General features: G+C 47.5%; 1 protein-coding gene across 6 annotated transcripts in view; it reads right to left on the bottom strand.

Annotated features, from left to right (window-relative positions):
* The window catches only part of HTR4 (5-hydroxytryptamine receptor 4), a 74982-nt gene that overhangs the window by 36610 nt on the left and 12350 nt on the right, over window positions 1-26022 (bottom strand). For 4 of the 6 annotated variants that reach the window (XR_014958352.1, XR_002466981.4, XM_085591604.1 and 1 more), the window contains exons 2-3: window positions 14016-14097; window positions 1666-1791 (exon numbers count right to left, since the gene is read on the bottom strand). Coding sequence is in view for 4 of the 6 variants with exons in the window: in XM_085591604.1 (XP_085447730.1) it covers window positions 1666-1791; window positions 14016-14041 (152 nt within the window). In the remaining 2 variants the exon portion in view is untranslated. Of the gene's footprint in view, window positions 1-1665; window positions 1792-14015; window positions 14098-21878; window positions 24617-26022 lie in introns of those variants that run through there. The other 2 variants (XM_085591603.1, XM_085591602.1) reach the window with 2 other exon arrangements.

The following is a 26022-nucleotide window of genomic DNA, read 5'->3' as shown; positions in this document are numbered from 1 at the left end:
AAAGGTGAGGATGGGGATTAAAACAGTGCCAGCGCTGCGGGATGAGCCGAGGGCAGGGAGGGTCTGCAAGGCAGGGCCACCTCCCTGGTGACCCCAGCTCGTCAGGAGGGGCTGTGTCCCCTGGGTGGGCTCTCCTGAGCTGCCTGTCCTGGCACAGGGCCACCACGACCAGCAGGTTGCCCAGTCACCACTGGGTACCACGATGTCCATGCATCAGAAACTCAACCCACGACAGATCCTCACTGTTCACCAGCCCAACAGCCTGGCTGGTTGTTCCTCTGTTCATCAGCCCAACAGCCTGTTTTTTTGTTCCTGAACAGCTTTTACAGGCAGTTCAAATACTCCCAGTGCTGCACAGCCATTGGTCTGGTCCCTACAGCTCTCGGACTCTGAACCAGCCACATGTTGTATTTTAGGAGAGCTGTTACTACTTGGAACCTCTTTCAGTCAGCCCAGCCTGGTTTATGGAACTGCATGGATATTCTCAGTTCAGTCAGAGAAAAAGGAGAAGTTTCTATCAGGCTGGGCCTGGGAAAGAGTTGGAAAGGAATGAAATAATTCTCTATCTCTCTCGTTGTTCACATTGTTTATAGATAAGTTCTGCCACCGTGCACACCAATGGTGGGAGATGTTTTTACTTTAAGACCAATGAAATTAGTCTTCTGGATGTTCTTTATAAAAAGAGAGATGTATTTGAAATAAATCAGTTGAGGTGAGTTCTATTCATCTAACCCTTCTGAACTGGAGTTCTTTTGTTCCCATCCTGCCTCAACAGCGACAGAACCGGGCTGGGTTCTTAATTTCTGGCTGGATTAACGCTGAGCACAGCTCAGCTGGTGCTGCACAGCCAGGAGGGGCTGTGTGCCCATGCCAGAGCTCACCCTGGGTCAGGGATGGTTTCATGTGGTGGAAAAACTTCTTCTCCAACCCGAGCTTCCAAAGAAAGGCTCAGCAGTCTCTGTTGTTGGGTCTCAAGGCAGTTTATTGAAAGTTATCTCAAAGATTTTCTCCTCGGGCTGCTGTGGTTTGCTCAGAGCTCAGGCAGAGGCACACACACACCCTGACATCCTCTCTGACCCCGACTGCTTCTTCTCTCCCCGCCAGGGCTGCTGCTCTCTTTTATATGGGACATTATGTGTGACATGGTTACAGTTTTTCCCAATGCCTATTACCTATATTAAATGGTGATTTTCTATCTTTTATATGTACATTACGTGTTACATGGTTACAGTTTTTCCCCAATGCCTATTACCTATATTAAATGGTGCTTTTCCACTCTAAACCAATCTGTGAGTGCCAACATCACCAAGAACATGGAGGTGAGGAAGGAGAAAGAGGGAGGACAGGGCAGGCCCAAATCCCAAATCCATCTTAAAACCTCTGACCCCCATGTACAAAGTAAAAACCCTCCTGTACAAGACCTAAAACCCCCCTGTACACCACTCAAAAATTCTTCCCTTTACTTTATGACTACTTCTACTCTAACATCTAAATTTTGTGACTTCTTGTTCTTCCTGCAAGGTTGGTAACTCATTCCATGGCTCAAACCCAAAATCACAGCTGTTTCCAGCTGCCTGCCAGGGTCTCAAATGCTTCTGACCTGGGCCTGGAACCTCCAAAAATGTCTGAGGGACATTTTGAGCTCCGACATCCCTGGGGGCTCACCTGAGCTGCCTGTCCCGGCACACGGCCACCATGACCAGCAGGTTGCCCAGGATGGCCATCAGGATGACGGCGGAGATGAAGGAGAGCAGCACGATCTTCTCCGCGATGCCGAAGGCCTCACTCGAACTGCCAGCGAGGGAAACAGAGGCAGAAGTGGGAGAAACACTTGAAAATGTTTCAAACTTTAACAAGGGATAAAAGGACAAATTGCCAAGAGCGCGCCAGTTAGTTCAAACCACTTTCCTTATGCATTTTTTCATTGCACTGATCAAACGCATATTTATGAAATTATACAATTCAAATATTCCTTTGAGTTCTTTTACTTGTTCTGGGAATTCTTTAGTTTTGTTTGACTCCTGACCCGTCACACAATAGTGCAGATTTGAGTTTTGGGAGTCGTGTATGCCATTTCCTCACATTTTATATGCCATTTCTTGTATGTATGCCACTTCTTCACAACAACAAATGGGGGATTATTGATAGTGGCAAAGTCAGTAGCAGAAGTCTTTTTTACCCCCTTTATTTTAATGTTACCTGTGTGATTCCTTCAGTGTTGTCTAATCATAGAGACAGTTTTAGCTATTTCTACAGACTTATTTCAGTTATTCTCACTATTGTCAGTTACAAAAATAAAAGTATTCTGCAAAAGCTAACATTACACAGTCGCTATTTTAATGTTTTGTGAAAGCCTAAACTACAATATATTTTTATCACACTAATACATAGATAAGCTACACATGGCCAGGGCATTGGCCATGATAGTTGACAAATTATACTGCATCAAAACCAGTCCAAAATAATCTGTATCAAAATTATACTGTATTAAAACCGATCCAAAATAATCTGTAGCAAAATTATACTGTATTAAAACCAGTCCAGCAGTGATTACAAACTGTGGTACATCAAAATCGTTGTGATCAATAACAGTTTGCAAAATTTAATACACAACAGCAAAAGCCAACAACTACACAGTTATTTATAACAAAAGGAAAGGAGCTGCAGTGGCACTGGCAGGGGTGGCAGAGCCTCTGCACAAAAATGTTTCTGTGCTCTTTACACACAAATAAATCATGTTATTTTCCATGCAGAAGCGTTTTGGTTTGGTTTTTTTGTTGTTTATTTTTTTTGGCAGGGGGGGTTTGGGGTTTGTTGGGGTTTTTTTGGGGGGTATTTTGTTGGGGTTTTTTGTGTTTTTGTTTTTTTTTTTTTTTTTTTTTGGTTTGGTTTTTTTTTTTTTTCCTGCCTGTTATCTTTCCCAATTTTTTCCCCAAGATTTTAGTGTCACAAAATCACAGAATGGTTTGGGTTGGAAGGGACCTTAAAACCCATCCCATTGCACACCTTCTGCTCTCCCAGGTGCTCCAAGCCCTGCCCAGCCTGGCCTGGGCCACGCCAGGGATGGGAGCTGTGCCTGCCCCACCCTCACAGGGAAGGATTTTTTCTTACCTGTAATAACCTCAATTTGCCCTTTTGCAGTCTGAACCCATCACTCTTTGTCACTGCAGTTCCTGATGTGATGTGACGAGGACTAATGGGTTCAAACTTTCCTCAAGACAAGCATTTTACATCTTCACTTTTTGTTTTGCCTTTTTCTCTTTTCCCTTCACTCTGTGCGAGAAAACACAAAACAGTCTGGCTTTCCTTTTTTTTTTTTTTCCTTCTTTACTTAGTAATTTTTCCAGAGTTAGGGAAAGGAAATAATTTTTATTCCAAGTGCCTAATTTTCCCCTACTGAGATCAATAATTTCTTTCAGTTAACAAAGAGGAAGAAAAGAAAAAGGAAGAATAACACAAACTCCCCCCTCCAATGTCAGCCATATTTTAAATCTGCATTTCTACACATAATTTGCTGTTTCAAAGAAAGATTTTGGTTTTTCTTTTTTTTTTTTTTCACAGCTTGCAAAGTAGGAAGGAAATAAATTCCCAGCATGCAATAAATTCCTCATAAACCTGATTTTATTACAAAATTTTGAGTTATTTTCCCCCTAAAGCCATTTCTAATGATATAGCCTGAATAAACTGTATCCTAAACCTTCAACTGCTTGTATGACTTCACATTACACAGGTGAAAATGGGGTTTTTCCTGTTATCAAATGTGGCTGGAGATAAACTGGCATTAAACACTTGACACTAATTCAGCAGGGAAATTTCTTCTCAGCCTACAGGGCTGGTGTTGGACACCCAGGATAAATGCTGTGAGATTGCTCAGGTAATTGAAAAGTGGAACTGTTTTCCTGTTTTACCTTGACTGGCCCTGGGGTCACTTTTTATGTACTAAACACCATCCCAGGCTTTTTACACTTTATCTCACTGAGCTCTCCTGATTTGGAGAAAAGCTGAAAAAAATTAGAAAGTCCTGGCACACAGAAATGTTGAGTTTTACTCATCCAAACAAGCTCTGGAAACGCCAGAGGAGTGCAGCCCTGAGCCAGACATTTCTCCAGACATTGACAGGGTTTTTTTGTTTTTAGCTTTGAGAGTTTTAAATCCACATTTCCCACCCTGTCCTGGGCAGACGTGATCATCACCCAGGCTCTGAGCAGAGCCCAGCAGGGCAGGAGCTCCCCCTGGAACATCTGGGAGAGGAACTTTAGCTCTGAAATCACTTTTGGGAGTGTTTCCCTCATGCCATTTTGTGCCATTCCCATTCTCTGGACAGAGACACAATTCTGTCTCTCAGGAGAAGCAGAGAGAAGAAGAGAGAACAATCTTTATCTCTGTTCCTTGGTTTTGCCCATGTGGGATGTGGTTGGAGATTGTTCACCTGCAGTGATGGCTGGGTTGGATTTGGTGAAGTTGTTTGGGGTCAGTGGATGGATCCAGCTGTGTTGGGCTCTCAGCAGAGTCACGGGTTTGAGTTAGATGGGCAAGTAAAAAGTAACTATGTAGAACAGGATAGTCTGTCTTTAAATAGTGTATTAATGTAATAGAGTATAATTTTAATAAAGCAATCCTTCAGCCTTCTGATCTGGAGCAGACATCATCATTTCTTCCCTGAGCTGGGGTCTGCCTGATTTCCAAAACCATTCCACTCTGCTCCCTGGGGAACATGGAACAGGCAGATGCCTCACTGGGGTGCAGGAGGGATTTCATCTGGGTTCTTTCTGCCTTTGGAATGATCCATCATCAGGAGAACATGTTAATTATTCAGCCTTAGTAATTCCAAGTTGTTAATAATGGAAGAAGTGGATATTGCTGTAAATTAAAATCAATGGTTTGCATAACATCTTTTATCAAATCGGAGTGTTCTGGCTTCCAAGCTTGCTTCCCTCTTTAATAAAGCAGAGATTGATGGGTTTGCTATTATGAGGAAATGAGATTCAGGCAAAATGATTGCTGGTTAGCAGGAATATAGAAATCACTTAAGGAAAAAGGTGAAATACTGATGGGGAATGAATGCTTAAAACCCACATATGGACATATTTAAAAAGATCTTCTGCATAGTCATTAGTGTGAAAGTAAAAAGAAGGGTAATTACTCTTTCAAGCTCAATTTTCACTTTCCTGTAAACACCCCAACTTTTCTAAATGAACTCAAGTGCTTTTGCATATTTTCTGCGGCAGTCGAGGAGCACAGATCAGTCATGGGGGCAGAGCAGGAACATTCCCTGGTTCCCAGTGCAGCACAGAGGGGAAAACCCCTGAGATGAAAAACTCACAGTCAAGAGTTTTCTTGCTTTAACATTCCCTCGGGTGTGGGGAATTCAGGGCTGGGTTGATTGTTTCCAGCCAGGGCTTTTCCCTCTGTAACTCCGTATTTTATAACCACAAACAAGCTGTCATTGGCCTCTCCTCTTTTCTGCTTCCCTGATTATTCCTCAGCATTAAAAAAATCATTAGGTCTTAAGCACCTGAAAAACAAGATAAGCTACTTTATGAGTAAACCCGATAACGTGTCTCTGTACAGAAACAGGACAATAGGGAAGGGATGATTTGATCTCTGCCTTTCCAGCTGTTACCACATCCTTTTCTAAAACATTAATCAGAAGTCAGCACTAATCCAAAAGCATTTAATTTCCTTTAATGCCTTTAAATGCTGCACTGCTTCGCTTCAGCCCGTGCAGATGGCAGGACAACTCCTAACAGATCCCAGTCAATTATGCCCTTCACTTCTGTTTTAGAAACAGATTGAAATTAATTATTGACAAGCCAGGAATAAACAGCATCACAGTATCAAAATAACTCGGTCATATGATTCGCTTATTCGAGTGGTTTTTTTGGGGAAAAAAAAATCCAAATAAATTGTGGCGGTGGGGTGGGAGGGAAGAGGCTTTCTCCTTTTGTGCTGGTTTGAAACAAAACTGATCCCATCACCAACCCTGCACCTCCAGTCCAAGAATCTCCCGGAGGCTGAAAGCTGCAGTGCTCCAGAGAATGAAGTGTTTTAAGCAGCTGATAACACTGATTAAAACCAATTGTCAAGATGAAGCAGAGAAGACAGGCTATTGGAATGTTTTCCAGCTTGCCTGTGTGGGCAGGCAGTCAATCCGTGCTGGGAACAATCCCCAGTTTGGGGACAGGGACCTGCTGGGGCTGCCACCCATGGGGGGACCTGGGGAGACACCGGGACCCCCAGCCCTGCTCCCACCTCAGCCTCTGGGACTGAATCCTGGAATATCCCGAGCTGGAAGGGATCATCCAGCCCAGCTCAGCCCCAAAATCCCACCCTGGGCTTCCCTGGGAGCAGTGTCCCGTTCATTCCTTGGGGAGCCTGGGCAGTGCCAGCACCCTCTGGGCAAGAACCTTTCCCAAAATCCACCCTGACCTGCCCTGTCACAGCCCTTCCCTGGCTCCTGTCCCTGTCCCAGAGCAGAGATTGGAGCTGCAGACCCTGAAGGACATTTCAGCTAAGCTGGATCTGGCTTCACATCACCTTTCAGTGCTGGTGTGTGTGTGGGACATCAGGTGCTCTGCCTGGAGAAGGGCTCAGGGATCCTGCTGCTGTGCTTTCACAGAGCCACAGAAAGGTTTGGGTTGGAAGGGATCTCAAAGACCATCTGGCTTCATTCTCCCAGCCATGGGCAGGGTCACCTTTCACTAGAACTGAGCATAGAATTTCTTCCTAACACCTAATCTAAATCCTCCTTTTTTTTTTTTTAAAGTTTAAAGCAGTGCCCCCTTTTCCCATCTCTATCTCCCATCCTCTCAGCCTCCTCCAGCTGCACAATCCCAGTGCCCTCAGCTGCTCCCCCATGGCTCCTCCAGACCCTTCCCCATCCCTGTGTCCCTCTTGGGAGCCTCTCCCAAGCTTTAGAGATATTTTTCCCCACTGTGATACCCAACCTGTCCCCAGAACTGGAGGTGAGGCTCTCACAGAGGGCACGAGGGGCTCCCAGTGCCCCGTGCAGCCATCCCCGAGCTCTGCTCCCCCAGTGCCCATCAATCCCTGAGCTCTGCTCCCCCAGCCCAGCCATCCCTGAGCTCTGCTCCCCCAGTGCCCATCAATCCCTGAGCCCTGCTCCCTGCACTCTGCTCTGCTGGCAGCAGCAGAACTTCTGCCTTTGCTCAGTGGAAATTGGATCTGGGGCTGAGCACCCATCCAGGACACTGAGATGCTTTATCCTGGTCTGAGCCAACAGGCAGGAGTTTGCACCTGGGGAATGAGGAGGAATTAAAGGCAGGGCAGCTCTGGGCTCTGCCCGAGCCCTGGGGCTCTCCTTGCAGGGCTGAGGTGCCCAGCAGACACCTCTGGGTGCCTCTCCTGCAGGGCAGCACAGAGCCCTGGCTGGGAGCAGCTCCACAGTTACATCATTTACTCCCACACATGAGCAGATATCACTGCAGGGCTGAGGTGTGCGAGTACAATCCCCAAAACCCATCGACTGTCACCTAGAATATAAGCTAAAATTAACTCATGAAATCAGCATGAGATTAAGATCACAGTATTTACACGGAGCAAAGGCAGCTGCTGCAAATACTTTGTTTGGCATCCTCTAACAGCTTCCAGAGGAGACCCCCTGTGCCACCAAACCCACTCTGGCACACCCACCTGGGCTCTGCAGCACCTTGGCTTAGCCTTTTTTCCTGATCACACGTTTGCAAGTTGTGAATCTTTAATCCAGGTGTCCCCTTCACGTGCTGAGCACCCCCGTTGTGTTCTCCCAGCAGCACCAGGCTCTGGGATGTGAGCACAGGGAGGAGGTGCAGAGAGCCCAGGGGAGGCAGCAGGATGCTCAGAGGGATGGAGCAGCTCTGCTGGGAGGAAGGGCTGGCACAGCTGGGATGCTGTGCAGAGCCACAGTGTGTTAATGGAGTTGCCAAACACTCCACAACAATGAAAAAAGCCCCAAATCTCTGACTTAGGCAGGGATTTAGACACACTACACGGCACAGCAGAGATGTTGTAACAATCATTTCTCTTTGTAAATGCTGAATAAAACCAAAGATCAATCACATTTAATCAGAAATGCCTTGATCAATTCCTAATTAAAATTGCTCCTCAAAGTGAGCCCACGGCCTCTACCAAAACCCACAGCAATATAGTGAGGAACAGAGGAGGATGAAAGAAGCAGAACAGCAGTCCTGACTTTTGGTGAATATTCCATAATCATAATGTGATTGTCCCCTGTTCTCTGGGTGGCTCTTGCCTCTCTGCTGTCACCCACGAGGCTGAATGTTCAACAACCAGCACAGAGCTCGGGAGAGCTGATGGAATGAGCACCTCATTTCCAACATCCTCACTAATTGTCACTCATTTCCCTTCCATATCCTCCAAGTGCTGAAGGCACAGCCCAGGGTGTGCTCCTCCACAAGAATGTTTGTCATTATTCTGCACAGAAAATTAAACTCACAGAGTTAAATCACCATTGCACACATGCACGACTCGAGCTGTACCTCAGAGTTCAGAAATAGGGAGGGACTGGGTCAGATCCATGGCACAGAGTGGGAAAATAAAGGTTTAGGCTCATACCAAATGTACTCTGAGTGCCCAGACTTCTCACAGAATTGAGAATTGTTGCCTCCTGCAATGACCAGGTGCAGAACTGGGGTGCACAGAGCCCACAGCTCTTCAGGAGTTGTGCTGCTGCTCCTGGGCTCAGAGCATTTAATGCTTGTAAAAATTCCCCCAAAATAAGCCCTGCCCTATACCCAGAGATTTGTTACCACTTGATCAAAACCCCCTCTGGCAGTTCTCAGTCATTCTCAGCATTCTCATTCTGACTTCTCTTTCCCAAACCTTTGTTCCCATCTTTGCCCAAAGCCCAGGACTTGCAAGATGTTCAAATCAGAAACCATGAAGGTCCTGCTCTGCTTTTTCCAAAAATATTTGAAGCCAGGAAAATATTGTTAAATGAGAGGCCTTTAGTCAAGACCCTTGGAAGGGTCCTGGCACGAGGCTGGGTATTCAAATATCCAGGCTGTGCCCTTTTCCCACTGCCTGTTTACACCTTGGACAGCAAAAGACAAATACAGCTATTGGCTGTCTAATTTCTGATATTTCCTGGAGAGTTTCCCAGTTTCAAACCTCCAGAGGAACAAAAAAGTTCTTTGCAGATACCTCTGCTAATGGAAAACTTGGCACAGAGAGGATAAAACACTGATTTCTAAAACACATTTTATTTGAGAACCCCCTGCCCCGACCCCCTGTGTGACTCCAAGCTACACAAAAACAGTTCCCAGCCCATTTTGAGCTTTACTATAAAAAACAAAGCTTGATGAAGATAATTCCAGCCAGAAACCTTCCCGGCCCTGATGTTCACCAGCTGATTTTTATGGCCCTCACTGGTGTGGAGGCTCCAGGCAGGTGCCCTCTCTAAGCAAGGACATGGAACGTCCTTGACTCAAGAGCAGAACACTTAATTAAATTCCCTGCTTTTGTTTTATTAAACCTCCTGCACATCCCCAGCTAAGTGCATATTCTGAATACTCTCCACAAAGCCCTCACCACATTTCTCACTCCAGATAAACAAGAGAGGAGGTCAGGGTGCTTTGAGGATGGGAAGTGCAGGCTCTCAGCTCAGATGGAGCCCAGATGCCACCCAGGAGTCAGACCAGCACATTTCCCCAGCCTGGAAAGCTCTGGGGGTGTTTGTTAATTGTGTTTAATTGGGGCTAAGCAGGGCAGGAGCTTCCAGCAGGAAGGTGCTGATCTGCAGAAGTCCCTGATCCCTGGGAACAGCCACTCCTGGGGAAGAGAGCCATGCAAACATGGGGACAAATGGAATTTTGCCAGCCCAGTGCTGAAGGGCAGCCCTGGAAATCAAGGAAGGTGCTGTGGAAAGCCCCTGGCACTGCAGCTCCCCTGGACAAAAGCTGGCAATAAAATCCAGCCCATTTCCAGCCCTGGAGCCTGGTCTGCCTCAGGATACCCCAGTTTTTAGGATGGTTTTCACATCCTTCCACAGCATTTCCAGATCTCCACTCGCTGCCCCTCTGCACAGACACTGACAATGTGATGCAAGACATGAAAAAGTTTGTTTTTGTGGCCCAGCTTTTGGTCCAGGGCATTTTCACGTGCACAGATTGCTCTCATCAAAGCAGATGAAGCCTCACAGAGGCCTGACCTGCCCGAGGGGCTGAGCACAAACACAAACAGGAGCTGCCCCTCTGCACTCTCCAACTTTATTTCCAGAGCCTGTGTGTCTCCCCTGCTGCACAGCTGCCATCAGAGAGCACACGATTCATTTGCAGAAGCTGGAGCCAGGCTTAAAAACTCCATTAATTAAGTGTTGGCGGAGGTGTTTGGAAAGATGTTCCCATAAATATAGTGCTTTAAAGTGTTTCCCTAGAAACTGAGAAAAGAGTTGAACAATATGAAAAATACCCAGGCTGATGACTCCCCCATGGAGCAGTGCCTGGGCTGGAGGGAGTGTTTAGGAAAAAAGAACTTTTCCCCCAGTGTTATTTTTTTTGGCTACTGGAAATTCTTGGCTGGTGGCACAAAATGTAAAAATGAACTTTTTAATCATTCCTTGCTCCCCTGAGGCCTCCTGCTCTGCCCTGGTGCTGCAGGTTCAGGAGTGCCCCAGGTGTCTGAGTGCTCCCAGGGTGTCCCTGCTGTGCCCAAGCACCTCAGCACCTCCAGGCACAGAGAGGATAAACAGGATAAACCTGCCAAACCCCACAGCCTCTTTTAACTGGCTGCTTATAGGATTTCATGGAATCACTGAGGTGGGAAAAGCCCTCCAGATTCACCGAGTTCCACCTGTGCCCAGCCCGGAGCACCCAGTGCCACCTCCAGCCCTTCCTGGGACACCCCAGGGATGGGGATCCAAACCTCCCTGGGCAGTTCCAGTGCCTGAGCACCTTTTCCATGGGGAAATTCCTGCTGCTGCCCACCCTGAGCCCAGCCTGAGGCTTTTCCCTCTTGTCCTGGATGTCCCCCTGGCTGTCCCCTCCTGTCAGGAGCTGTGCAGAGCCACAAGGTCCCCCCTGAGCCTCCTTTGCTCCAGGCTGAGCCCCTTCCCAGCTCCTTCAGCCCCTCCTGGGGCTCCAGCCCCTTCCCCAGCCCGGGGGACCAGGTGGAGAAGACAGGGTTTGGCAGAAAATCTTCTCAATCAGTTCATTTATCTCTGCAGAAATGCAAGAGCAAATCCCTTTCTGGCTGGATGCTGCTGATAGCACAGAAGGATTAGAGTTGAAATTCCCTTGGAAAGGGAAGGAGGAAGAAAGCTCCAGGCTGATTGCAGCCTGTTAAATGACATTTTATAGCCTGCTATTTCTCACCTAAGCACAAGTGCGATCAAAGGACTTGAGATAAACAATGATTTAATGACTCCAAGTGTAGAAGCTGGAGAGGTTTTGAAAAGAGCTTGTGTACACAAGAATAAACACTTCTATTGCAACCTCAGCTGTTTGCTTTCCATGAATCCCCACTGCCAGGGCACTCAGAGCACACAAACACTTCCCTCAACTCCTTCCATTTCCTACATTTTGGATCATTTTGGTGCCTATTTGATTGCAACCACTCGGCCCAGCTCTTGTGCCCCTCAGGAGTGGCTGGCAGTGTCCTGAGCAGGGGGGAAGAGGCACAGTCCAGCTCCTCCAGGACATCCTGGAGCTCCAGGGATGGGTCTTTGGGTCCCTGTCTCTCCCTCCATGACTCTTGCTCCTGTTTCTCCCAGGTTTGGATGGGGAGAGGAGACTGAGGAGCTTCCCTGCCTCCTCCTGCCTGTGCACAGCACCCAAACCCATCCCATCAACAGCTCCAGTTCTTGTGACCCACGGGGAAAAGGAGCCAGCACAGCAATCTCAGGATTTGGGACTCAAACACACAATTCCCTCCCGAGGGCACGGATGGACCAGTGCTCCCCGTGCCTCTGTACCAGGCCTTTGGGTTAAAAAATGGCATTTTGCCTCTGCTCCAGAACGAACACAACCAGTCCCACCGAGCTGATCCCTTGTTCCCTCACCTTGCTGCTCATTCCTCCAAGTCTAGATAAGATTAATGAGCTGCACACAGAACTGCTGGAGGGCTCTGCACTTTTCAAGCCACAAAAACACCTTCAGCAACAAAGTGAGAAAACTAAAGCTGATAAAGCCAAGTTTGGAAGCAATTAACATCAGTCTAAAATTCAGCGGGTTTGGGGGCTCAGCTTAAAAATAAAAAGCAATTACTGCTGTGGCAAACCGAAATAGTACCTTGTTTTTCCAAAGTTGACTTAGCAAAGGGAGCCTGACTTCACCAGCAGCTTGAATGAAAAGGGTTTTGTAAAAGCTCTTAACCTGCACTGGAGGTGCTGGTGATTTTTTTTTTTTTTTCACCTGTTTATCCACACTGTAAGAACCTGAGGAAGCAAGAATCCTCTCTCGTGTGAAGCACTCAGGACAATATCCCAAAATCTGCCTGGAACACAACTGTGGGATCAATATTTCCCATGTGTGGGAAAAGCCAGCATCCCTAAAGGAGACACAGGAGTCCTGCAACTTGATTAGAATAAAAGGAGGAATCTCAAAATTCCTTCTATCCCAAAATCCCGGCTGCATGTAACTCTCCTCCTTTCCCCACTGCTTCTGCAATAGGATTTGTGCTGCCCCTTTTATCTCTGACCCTATAGTTCAGGAGTCAAACCTGTCTGGGGTCAGTAACAACCTTGCCCTTGGAGTTGTGGAGACATTAGGAGCCCCTTTAAAGCCATTTATTAACACCCCCGGAATTGTTTGTAAAGACATTAAGCACACATTTTCCCTTATCAGCATTAAGGAGATTTTCCAAGGGAAATTTCAGCCAGCCCAGGAAAATCAGGTGTCAGCTTTGACACCTGATCACTCAAAGCTCAATTAAGTGTCATTTCCTAAATTGTTGCAGTCGGTAAAGACGAAAGGAGAGGGAAGAAAGGTGAGGGGGAAAGGGTGAGGGGTGGGGAAAAAAGGCAGGGAAAAAGGCAGCAGGGGAAAGGATGGGGAAAAGGCAGGAAAAAGGCAGGCTAAAAAAAAAAAAAAGTGGGGAAAAAGGTGGGAAAAATCAGGTCGAGGAAAAATGTGGGGAAAAAAGGTGTAGGAAAAAGGGAACGGGGGAAAAGGCAGAAAAAAAAAGTCGGGAAAAAGGGGGTGGGAAAAAATGGTGGAGGGGGAAGTGAGGAGAAGGGACAAAGGGAAAAGGGCATGGGAAAAAAGGCAGAAAAATGCAAGGCAAAAATGCCATGCAGAACTGGGGTAGGTAAGAGTCACCGGTGCTCCAAAAATGTAATAAGAGAGTGAGATTTAGCTCCCATGACATAAGGAGGGGCTGTCAGAAGCTCTGCCTCATTCCTGGCAGCTGGGAATGCTGAGCAGGGAGATGAGGGGAGCCTTACCCAAACCTGGGAAGGTTTTCATCATCCCAAAGGCACGGCACAATTGTGACTTACACTGGTAAGAGCCCAAGCCAGGCAGAGTTTGGCCTCTCTCTGGATTGCTGTAAGCAAATTGAGGTTTTAATTTCAAACCACTTGACAGGATCTCGTTAACCTAGTGCCTGTAATAAATGTACCCAATAACAATCGCCGAGTCACATGAAATTAAAAAAATCCAATAAAATATAAATAGGGAATACTCGTGGGTCATTTATTTTTCTACTCTGGAATTAGAGAAAATGAGGTCTGCCACCTCCCTCGAGCTGTGATGAATGCAAGTTCCAAACTGAACTGTCAAAAATTTCCAGGAATGTCTCTCCAACATCACATTGCAACCTTTTCAAAATTCATAACATTTTCTACTGAAAAGAAATCCTTGACTTGTCTGGGTCACATTTGACACCTCTCCAAATACCAGGGTGATGTCACAGCCTCAGAGAAGCTCCAGGAAACCCCAAGCCAGGCCCTGCTGCATGAGCAGAGAGTTTTATCTGCAGGCAGAGAGGAAATGCTCCCCTGCAGCCTTGGGGACACTTTGGGGCTCACTGCCCACCACAGCTCGAGTCCTTCCTCCTACCTCACATTCACATCAAGCTCTTCCATCACAGGCAACAGGCACAGGCAGCTGGGAGTTCAATGTCCATAGGAGAGACCTCATCCTGCAGCAGAGACAGAAACACAGGGATTAGTTCCAGCACCTCCCATAAATGCAGATTTCCCCCACTGGAGGATCCAGCCCATGTTCTTGATGTTCTTGGTGTTTTGGCCACCTGGGCACCCAGCAGCTCATGTTCAGCTGCTTTGGACCAGCACTTCCAGCTCTTTTTCCATCAGGCAGCTTCCCCCAGCCTGGCTGTGCCCCTTCCAAAATACCTGCACACCTGCAAGACTTCCCCAGCAACTTCCCAACTTCCAAAGGTACCAAAAGTAGCTTGAATAGAGCCAAGCTGAAGAAAGTTTGCAAAGCCCAGGTGGGAAAACACAAGCAAGAAGGCTTGGTAAATTAGTTTCTGTTTTTACACAAACCTAAAACATTGACTTACCACTAAATTAAACCAGGTTTCCTGTGACACTCTATTGTGCAGCCTTATGAATACTTAATAGCAGTGCTGTAATTACAAAGAGCTAAATGCTTTGCAGCTTGAGTTAAAATAAATGTACTTACTTCCAGCACCACTAAGTGATGTAAATATTAATGGGGTTTTTAACTCTATCAAAATTCCATCCTGACTCCAAAGAAATGAATGCACCATCTTAATAATGTGCTTGTGCATTTGCTGCTGCTAATCCAGTGGAAAAAATAGGCTCAGTTTCGGAGCACTTGAGGCTGTTGATTACCCCTTGTGCTGTCTCGAGGGAGGCAGGGATAAAGGCACCACCCCGGCGCTGTTCATGCCAGCCCAGATGCAAATAATGCCTCTGTGGCTCCTTGGCTTCAAAGGAAAACTGGAATAAAAGTGCCTCAGCCTTCCCAGACACCGATGGCAGGCTTGCAATGCAAATGAGCCCCCCACTCCCCAGACCTGGCTCAGGGTTTGCCACGAGGAGTAATTCAGGATGTATGTATTAGACATCATCTTGCAAGGGAAATTTGCTGGAGTCAAAAGGATATTTTTATCAAAAAAAAAAAAAAAAAAAAAGACAGAGTTTGGTGGGTCGCTTTTTGCAGCTTAAACCTTCAGCTGGTGATTCTTTGATTCTTTGGGCACTCTGCAATTTGCTGATTCAAAAACTGCTGCTGTGTTTTGCAAAGAAAAAGGTGAGAGGTCTCGAGATTCACCTCTGCATCCCTAAGACCTGACCTCCAACCTGAATTTGGAGGAAAAACCCAAAAATCCACTCTCCCGTGCTCCTGCTCCGGAGTTCTTCCATGGGACAAAACACCTGGTATGGTTTCACCCTGTGAGATATCAGCATAGAACTAATTCTAATTTCTCCTGCAAAATGGTTGTAAAACTTATCAATTATTTTGTATGTCAAAATTCCAGTTAGGGGGGCATCTTTCTTCCTTTGTTCTTCCAGGAAAAAATTGTAATTTTTGTGTGTACTGATGTTACACAATATCTGTACCAGTGGAGACTTCTACAATAACCAAAACTTTCTAGATAAGAGTGAAATAAAAACCCCAAACGAAAAATTTTTGAAACTGAAAAAAAAAAATATTCACATACAAAACCTCCCTAAAAACAAAGGCAATTCAGGAGCCAGCGTGGAAAGGCTGCACTGGTGGCACTGGGGAACTCAGGGGTGCTCCAGCTCACCTGGCACAGCACTGAGCCCCTGGCCTGCCTCTGCCCCTTCCCCTCCTCATCTCCTGTGAATGGATAAAAGGATAAACCCCATCCATGGATAAATGGATGGATCTGTCCCTGGATTTAAGGCATTAACAAAGATTTCACCTGTCACAGCCACTGGGGCTGGCTGGTGGCCAACAGGTGACCACGAAGCCCCACAGAGTGAGCTGCTGTGCCCAGGGGAGAGGGAAGTGTCCCCCCAGATGGCAGCAATGGCCACACCACCGTCCCTGCCAGCACGCCAGCAGCAGCTCACTGACACACCGACGTTCTCCTGCCCCTTTATCTCCATCCCACTCGGCCCATCAGGCTCCGCTCCCTGGCACTGCCGAGCTGGTGACAGCAGGAGTTGAGTCACTGTGCAGAGCTCCCACCCCCATTTCCTGCAGCTCTGGGCTCTGGAGCTGCTCCTCCGCTCGTGCCACCCCAAAGGAAACATGTCCCAGGTGGGCTGAGGGCTCTGCAAAACCCATTCCATCCCCACGGACCCACAGTGGGCTGAAAAACCCATTTCCATCCCCATGGACCCACAGTGGGCTGAAAAACCCATTTCCATCCCCACAGTGGGCTGGGCAATCTGTAAAACCCATTTCCATCCCCATGGACCCACAGTGGGCTGAAAACCCCATTTCCATCCCCACGGACCCACAGTGGGCTGAAAAACCCCATTTCCATCCCCACGGACCCACAGTGGGCTGAAAAACCCCATTTCCATCCCCACGGACCCACAGTGGGCTGAAAAACCCATTTCCATCCCCACAGTGGGCTGAGATTTCTGCAAAACCCATTTCCATCCCCACGGACCCACAGTGCCCCTCCTGCCCCGCCAGGGATGGGTTTGAGCCCTGATCCAGAGCAGCACTGGGCAGGGACGGGCTCCAGGGGCAGGAATTCCTCCAGGGAACCCTCCCAGAGGAGAAGTGACACGGAGAACATTCCGGAGCACGGAACACCGATGCCACAATTCAGCCATGGACAGCAACTGGCAGCTTCTCCAACACTCATTTACCAAGGAACAAAGCAAGTAAGGAGCCTCACACACGCCTTTCCTTCTGTCAGCAATTTGGCTTCCAGCCAAATGCCTTTTTTCCTTAAATACAACAAAATTCCTCACCTGAGACCAAGAGATTCTCCCTTGGCCAAGGCTGAGACCCTGTGCTGATCAGGGACCCTCAGTTCCTGAATTAATTCGGATTCAATCCACGGAGCCAGCTCCATCAGACACAAACCTGTGCACAGGAGACTCAGACTGATAGTAAAAGGGTTTTAAAATCATGGGGATTAAGGGTTAAAAGGAAAAATGAGCTTAGTAGGCCCTGGAAAAATAAACACCCTAAGCACATGGAGAACTCGTACTTGCTAGAGCTGCACTGTGTAGCTGGTACATGATAATTGATATAATTGTTAGATTTGATGATTGTTTAGTAATTAAATAAAATTACTGTTTAATCATAAGACTAATCATGAGAAATTGTGGTCAGTAACCTAAGAAAGATCACGAGAAACTCATGTCAATGTATACAATAGAACAATATAACTTTAATAATTAATATGTGAATTATGTAATGATAGAATATAAAATACGTTCAGCTCTAAAGCCGTGCCGGAGTCAGATTTGGGTCTGTACCCCTGATTCCCAGAGCTCTCAATAAAAGCACCTGCAGATAATGATATTCTGTGATTATTTGTGTTCCTGAAAGCTAAGAAGACTGGACCCAGCTGCACCTAAACTCCATCAGGAGAGCAAAGGGGTCACTCTGAGAGGGACCCCCTGACCCTTTTGGGTCTCTGGTCACTGTGTAAATCATTTGTAAATCATTCTAGATTGGTTTTAACTCTCTTTTCCTTTGTATTTTTCCTCCCTGTAGTAAGGAACAGAGTGAGCCTTGCCGTTGAACTTTCTCAATTCACACTTTTACCACATCCCACCAAAATCCCTTCTGCAATACCATTGGAGATAACTCTGAGTGATCAAAATTACCCGTTTGTGACACACTCTGCTGCACCACAGAGCAGGGAGGGGGATGCAAAAATAAAATAAAACTGAACTAAAAATACTAAAACAACTAAAAACCCCACCTAACTAAATAATAAAAAACTAAAAATACTAAAATGAAACTAAATTCAGTTTCTGCATGTCTCATGCTCTCAGTGAAGAGCTGGACTTATCACTGAGTGATTTTGTTCTTCTCTTTGCAACTGTAAGATAAAAAAATCCTCTTTCTAGTGATGTTTGCCAGCTTTCTAGAGCACAGTGTGGTGTGCAGTGAGGATGGCTGATTTCAGTGCAGCTTTCTGGCAGACACGTTTTTTAGGGGGTAACACAGAAGATGTTTAGAAACCCTTTAGCCTTCCCTTGGAAATTGCTATCCTTTTTCCCTGGAAAAATTCATTTTCCTCTGGAAATCCAACACCTCAGGGAGGAGTTCTTGGAAGTGCAGGGAGTCATTTTTTCTCCCTCCAGTGTGGGATTCCTGATTGGGGCCAGCAGAACCACTCTAACATAAATCACGCCTGCTACTGCAATTAAATCCATTATTTCAAGAGGCTCCTCACTTTCTGTAGAGAACAGCTGCTAAATTGAAGCTGGGACTGAATAAAAAGAGAAGTGTTGCTTGATTCCCTACACATTCCACTTTTGGGGTGGTGATTTTCCTCATAGCTGCATCATTAGCAGATAAAAAGAAGTTGTTAGCAGAGGTGAACTGGACCAGACCTTCCCAGCCCACATTAAACTGCTATTTTTGCAGCGAGGGTCACCTCAATCCAAAGACAATTTTTTGCTCAGCACTGCAGAGAAGTCCAAAACCCTCCAAGTGTTGTAAGAGAATATCCTGCCCGTGACAACGCTTGAGGAGCAGGAGATATCAAAGTGATTCACTTTGTTCTCTCCCAGATAAAATGGCTTTATTTCCCATTTCTGGGAAATTTCTGCCCCCTCCCACGGCACCTCTTGCTTTCCCTGCCACTGCTGTCCCTGCTCTCCCCAGGAAGGACAAAGCTGATAAGCAGAGACAGATTGCTGGGCTGGTGTGAATCCAGCAGCATTCCAGCAGGGAAAAATGGAGCACTTTGCTTAAACAGAGAAATTAAAAGAGAGACGTGACACATCCCGAAAAATCAAATGGAGTCCAGCTTGAAATAGAGAGCACAGAAGAAATGGCTTTATATTTCAAAAGGTCTTTGAGGAAAGGCTCTGCTTGCCCACCCAGAGCACAGGCTGAGTTTAGGGGCTGGTGTTCCCAAGGGATGCCAGTCTCGGGTGGCACTGGGGTGAGTGGCAACCACACCTCGTGGGCAAACAGCCTTTTCTTGGTGCCAGCCTGCCCTTCACAGCCCAGCCGTGCCCTCGGAGCCCCCTCAGCCTCACATCACATTCCTCTGGCAATGGCAAAGCTGAAATTTCATCCTCGAGCACCAAAATAGCCCCACCAGGCAGCACAGCCCAAGGGCTGCCCCCCAGGCAAGGGCACGGCGAGGCACTCGTGTCCTCCTGGATCAAATATTTACGGCAGCAAACTTCTCCAGGGTGACTTTGCTCCAAAGCAGGGCCACCTGCAGCAGCTCCCTGCCTCTGCCAGGCTCATGTGAGCAGGGAGGGGAGCAGCTGGAAAACCTGGGGGTATTGCCTGGGGCAGGGGCACTGTGAGCCCTCCCAGCCCTGCCATCCAAACCAAGCCTTCAGCTGCACTCAAAGCTCAGCCCAGGGACAGGGGAGAGCCTGGCTCTCTCAGAAGACCAAAAATACAATTAGAGATGTCAATTAACAGCTGAGGGCAAGAGGGAGGGTTGAGTCCTGTCTCACCACCCGAGTCAGATCTGTGCAGGGCTGCCGTGCTCCCTCTTTGCTCACAAGTCATCCAACTTCCTCAGAACTTACTTCTTCTCTCCTAAAAACTTCCCAGGTACCAGCTGTGCTTCCTGTGTCAAATAAATTGTTTGTTTAGTGGCCATGCAGACTAGGAATGCTGGTAAATTTGGGAATCCCTCAGCTTTGCCATGGGGCTGGTGCTGCTGGTCCCTCCCAGCCTGCTGCAGGTGATGTCTTCAGTTTGAGATTTCTTATTTTCCAGACTTTTTACTGCATTTATAACTCTGAACTCCATGTAAAGTGTCAGCAGCTCTCCTCACAGCTCAGCACACTGAACAATCCTTTTCCAGCCCAGAACCAGCTCAGGCACACTGAACAATCCTTCTCCAGCCCAGAACCAGCTCAGGCACAGGGTGTGGGGATGGAGTGCTGAATCCAGGGGGATGAGCATTTATCCAGCATTTTCCTGCCACCTCCAGTCCCTGATTCCAGCCCTCCATCCCCTAAACACAGCAAATCTCTCCCTGGAGGATTCAGCACATCCTCACTGAGGTGTTTGCTCTCCTCTCACACCTCAGCTGCCAGGATCCCACTGCCTCTCCGAGGAGGAGAAACTTCTGATGTTCAGACGATGGAATTGTGGAGATTTGGTTCTTAAAATAGCACGAAAAAGGAAAAAAAAACCACCCGTGTGAAAGACAAACCTGTGCTTGAGGAGCAGAATTTCCTTTCCTCCTCCTGTAACAGGAGAGAAAAGAACTCCTTTATCCCCCCAGGGGTTTCAAGCTCTTTCAGATGAGATTTAATTACTCGGGAGAGCTGTTTGGAGCTTTTGTTCAAGATCTGAGTAACTCAGAGAGCACCGAGTGCCACCTGAGAGCCCCGTGTTCCCTTAATTGCTGGGATAAATGAGGCACAGAGATCCCCGTGGTGCCTCTGGTCCAGCCCAGCCTCTGAGGCATCACCCAGGCAGCTCTGAAGGCACTTTGCTTCCCAAATAATCCCCACTTACCCCAGACGCTGGTGGCATTCAGGGAGAAGTGCCCAACTGCACCAGGCTCTGTAATTATAGCCTGGCTTGTTGCTAATTAGTATTTGATTAACCCACTGCTGCTGCTTTATCACCCAAATAAATAATTCCCACTCTCATTTCCCACTCAGAGCACCTTAACCAGGTGTAAAATCATCACAGCTGGGCACGGGGAGGGATTTCCGCATGGAAAAGGAGATTAAACACGGGCAGGTTTGGATCCCCAGCCCTGGAGGTGTCCGAGGAAGGGCTCTGGGCTGGGGATGAGGAGGGGATCAGGCACAGCTGGGACTGGATGGGCTGGGAGGGCTTTCCCAGCCTCGGGGATTTGGGATTCTTGAGCAACGAGGGATGGACAGAGTGCTGAGCTAAAAACATCCAGGCCTCCATGAAAATCCTCCAGCTCAGCTGGCTTTTGGGAGCTGGAAATACAGACTGAGGTGGGGCAGGGAAGTGCTGAGGATCCCCCGTGCCTGGAGCTCTGAACACCCTGCTTGGGTGTCCAACGCCATCAAACACCAGATGTTTCCTCCCACCACATCTGCTTTGGGAAGAAATGTCTCTGGCAGGTCCCTCGTGCTCTCCCCAGCCTCTCTGCCTGCTCAGCCTGAGGATCACAGCCTGCCCAGGCTCTCTCCTGCAGAGTCCAGCTCCTCCTCAGCCCCTCTGAAGCTCCTCCTGACAGGAGCTTTCAAACCCTGGCTCTGCTTGGCCAGCGCTCCTCGAAGCTCACTCCCCCACGACTGACTGCCCCACTCCATTTCCTCCTGAAATTACCAAAAAGAAACTCCCGAAAATCTTCCTGAAAGCATTTTGCAGTTCCCATGTTGCTTGTGAGAAGGATTTTCTACTTTTTATTCCCATGCACAAAGAATCTTGGACTTTCTGCCACTTACACCACGAATATTCCAGCAAACAAACTGGCCAGAAATCCCATGGGAACATCAGATTTTTAACTGAATATTTGGTATAACTTATTAATTAGTTCTGAATTTACAGTGGCAAGGATTAGCAACAAAAACCTGATTTAGTCCCTAAGATAATTCAACAGGACAAAGGAATCAACAGTCTGTGACTTTTACGTTCCTTAGAACTGAACAAAAACAGCTGCAGCATCAGTGACCAAAAATTTGCAATGAATGGCCCACAGATTAACACAGAAAAGAATCTGAATGTTGTCAGAATTTGTGATTCGTAGTTCTTAATCTAAAATTCATCTACATCTAAAAATCTGCAATATAAAGCTCAGCATTCAGCCATCTCCACAGTTCTCAGGAGTGAGATATTCCTTATTCTTGAGCTCACCTGGACTCAGGCTGGGTTCCTCCTGTGCTAAATTACTTTGGAGGCTGCAGCATGCTCAGACTGCAGGGATTTATGGATGGGATGGTCAGTGAGACTGGAAAGGGCACAGGCAGCATCCGTGAAGGTCTTTATTTTGAAATTCTGTGGTTTTAAATGAGAAAAAGGTTTGGTCACAACCAGGTAAAGCAGCTGAAGAAAGACCTGAAATTTCTGTGAAAAATACGATATAAAAGGTTGTCCTTTGTGGGTTCACTTGGAGCAGGAGTCTGAGGCAGGGCAAGAGCTCCTGCTGGCCAGGCAGGTTGGAAATCCTCTAAATACAAGGTGCTTTGGGGCATTTTTCACCAAAATTCCTTTATTTTCACCTACTGAAGCTCCTTTCTGTCCTCCCCAGCACTTGTGCCAAACCCTGATTATAGGCCTGAGTGTGCCCAGCCCCAAACAACTGCAGAGACTCCAAATTGTGGCACAGAAAAGCAAAACCTGGCAAGTTTTCCATAAAGGAGTTGCAGAAGGGACCTGCCACCTTGGCCAGCACACCTCTGCAATTCCCTCCTTGTTTTCAGGCTCACCTGGCAGCACAGGGATACCTGGGGACAGCACAGCACCACTGCAAATGTTTATAAAAACCCCAAAAAGTGCCTTTAAAATGGTGAATTCCTGTTTGCACTCCCTCTCTGGAGTACAGGGACACACAGGGGTGGAGGAGTAGCAGCAGCCTACAGATGCAGTTTGATGCTGCTTTTAAAAACTTCCATGTGGGTGTTTGCCAAAAGAGCTTTTTTTTTATATATATATAATTTATTTTCTTCCCTGCTCGTGAAACAGCTGACTTTTATTCATATTTACACAGTCCCTCAGAAGGCAAATGAAAAACTCTTCCTGAGAAGTTGCAAAGTATTAAATTAGCCAAAAGTAAATGTTATTTTTGGAAAACAAGTTCCAGGTGTGGCTGCCAGACTCCTTCCACCCAAAGCTGCAGCATTTAAGGGAACAAAAGAGGCTGGATATGACAAAAGGAATGTCACTGCTATTGAAATAAAAACAGATTTTGCTCTCAAGCAAAAGCTGTTTGAGAGCCATTTCTTTTACCTGGATGGTTTTCCCAGAGCTGGCAAAGAAATCAGGGGGGTTCTCAGTGCCCAGAATGATCTGGCAGCTTCCCAAGCCATTCACAGTCACTCACAATGGGTAATTTATCATTTTGGAGTTTTTTTAATTTCTATTTTTCGTTCTTGCTCTCCCCTATCCTTTAAGATCCCCCCCCATACACATTTATCACCACGAACTTTTCTGCTTTGAGTTTGTTTCACCCTGAAATCCCCTGACCCCAGCAGTGCTCAGAGACCTTGTCACGAAGTCAAAAACTCCCGTGGCTTCGTTTTAGCCCATGGAATAAGCTGCCAGTTTTGTATGAGGAATTACAAGGGTTTGAGTAGTGTGGTAGCTGAATTAATAGAGGGCAGAAAAGTAGAAATTTGGGGTTTTTTAGAATGTAGTTCAGGGGGTCAAGATGGAGGGATTTGGGTGTGCCCTGGCCTTCTTCTCCTTCTCCTTGCCCTCCATGTCTTGCTGTGCTGGTGACACTTTTCTGTTGGTTTAAGGGAGAGACACACTGTCCAACATAAGTGATAATTATTGGCATGGTTTTGTAAACAGACTGTACCTAACTTTTGATATAAAATGTAAATGCCACCCGAAGGGACAGGCAGATTGCCATGGCTTCCTTTCTGGATGGACCTCAGCAGGTCAGAGAAAGAATGTTACAGATAAAGAAAAATAAACAGCCTTGAGAACTCGATCCTGTGCATTCCAGACTCCTTTGGCTGCACGGGCTGGGAAATGAGGATTTTACACTGCTGGGGTCCCGACAAGCTGACCCCGAGACCCAGCTACAACCCTTCTTCATTCAAAGCAGCAAACACTGAATTTTCTCTTTGCCTGGCAGGAAATGCCATCAGGCCCTGCTCTGGAAGAGGCAGAAGTGAAGTTTGAGCTCTCTTAGCACAAATCAGTGCAGGGACACGGCTCCGAGCGCTGACTGAGCAGCTCAGCTTTGGTCACACCAATTCCCTGGAAGCTGTTCCCTCCAGGAATTCATGGGCAGCAATGCCACGTTCCCCCAACCCTGCTTTTCATCACAGCTCCTCAGAGATTGGGATGGGGCAGGGGAGAGGGCAGGGGGAGGCTGAGATGGGAGGAGGGAACGGATCCGGCCTCCGAAGAGGAACTGACGTTGCAGTTTTTGCCCTGCTCATTGTACAGTAAATAAAGAATTAAGGAAGATTGCTGGAAATGTGTCCATTCAGGCAGCAGCTGGATTTCCTGTTAATTGCTTTGGGAGTGAGGGAGGAGGGAGAAGTGTGGAGACATCACAATGAGCAGCCAGTGCCTGGTGAGTACCCAAAGCCTCACTCTGCACGTGTGCTGCTAAGGATAGAAATAGAGATTTGCTCTCACCAAAACCCCTACTTAGTGAGGGAGGGTGAACACAAAAAATAAATCTGTCTCTCCCTGAGATAGAGAGTGCAAAGTAATTTATCATGGCATTTGTTTTGGAGGAAGGAGTGGCACCAGGTTTTCCCTGCCACGAGCAGCTCAGCCCCAGTTCCCCCAGTGGCTCCCACTGCCCTGAGACTGGAGCCAGCTGAGCACAGGGAGAGGAGGGGCCTGGCATGAAAAGGACCAGCCCAAAGCACAGAAATCACAGAAACATGGGATGGTTTGGGTTGGAAGGAACTCAAAACTCTTCTATTCCACCCCCTGCCATGGCAGGGACACCTCCCACTGTCTCAGGCTGCTCCAAACCCATCCAGCCTGGCTTGGGCACTGCCAGGGACCCAGGGGCAGCCACAGCTGCTCTGGGCACCTGTGCCAGGGCTGCCCACCCTCCCAGGGAGGAATTTCCTCCCTGCATCCCATCTAAACCCACTCTGCCAGCTGAAGCCATTCCCTGTGTCCTGCACTCCAGATTAACCCTGTCCTGTGCCAAGCCTGGCCTTGGCACCTGACAGGCAGCTCTGGGTTCACAGGGAGGGGAAGGTGCTGGGAAAGCTGGAGATATTTGGATATTCACCCTGGGTGCACTCAGGAAGGGGAAGGAGAACCTGTGCTAACATCACACCTTCCCAAGCCAGCCAGGGCAGCCAGCAAGAAGGGGCTGTGAACAGGGAAGCAGGAAACCCTGAGCTGACACAATCTCCTGCCCTGTTATCTGCACCTTTGCTTTATTATATTTAATCAGGCTTTTGATCTGGAGGAAGAACATCTGAAGAGAAAACGGCACCAAAATCTTTTGTCAGCACCAACTTTGCAGATCCAATAAAACCTCCGAGCGACGTCAAGTCAGCAGATCCAGCCAACAGCTTTTCTTTGGGACCATGGCTTTTCACAGAAAATCACATTACACTGCAGTCAGACTTTTCCAACAGGAAGTTCCCATTTGTCACTTAAAAAACCAACTCGCTACCAAGAAAATCTGTCATGCAGTTGTTTCAGCTCTGTATTTCTTTCCAGGCTGTAAAGCAGATTCTGAGGCCATGGAGAGAGGAATCAGATGGAGGAAAAGGCCTGGAAGAGGCCCTGAGGAGCAGTTTGAGCAGACCCAGCTATACTTTAACCTGCTGTGGATGACATTTGGAGATGGAGGTTCCACATTCTCATTATGCAGCCTCCCAGGGGAAGCACACGTAGGGATTTTTCGAGGCTCTCTCCTAAATCTTCCTTGCTGCATTTTATTGCTGTGACTTCTCTCCCAGCTCTCGGCAGGCTGGGTTCATTCCTCTTGCTGCAGACACTGCTGCATCTGCACTGCAGCCCCGTGGACAGCCCTGGCTGTGCTGGCACTGCCCCAGAGCCCCCTGCCCCAGCTCTGCTCATTCCTGAGAGCTCCCTGACCCCTCCCATGCCTTTCCCAAAGTGCAAACCTGAAAAAAGCACTGGGAGGGAGGGTTCCTCCCATGCTTTCCCCATCCCACCCCTCTGGATGGGCGCTGCTGCTGGGTTTGCCCTTTCCCAGCATTGGTTGAGGGGTTTGGTGATTCCCTGTTCTCTCTGTGTGACATCCATGTCCTTTTCCATGCAGTGCCTTCCTACCTGATCATGGAATCACAGCATGGGGTGGGTTGGAAGGGACCTAAAGCCC

Source organism: Lonchura striata, chromosome 13, assembly GCF_050655825.1.
Source record: "Lonchura striata isolate lonStrDom1 chromosome 13, ASM5065582v1, whole genome shotgun sequence".
Taxonomy (NCBI): domain Eukaryota; kingdom Metazoa; phylum Chordata; class Aves; order Passeriformes; family Estrildidae; genus Lonchura; species Lonchura striata.
The sequence above is the reverse complement of the archived record's forward strand: the minus strand, read 5'-3'. Positions and strand labels throughout refer to the sequence as shown.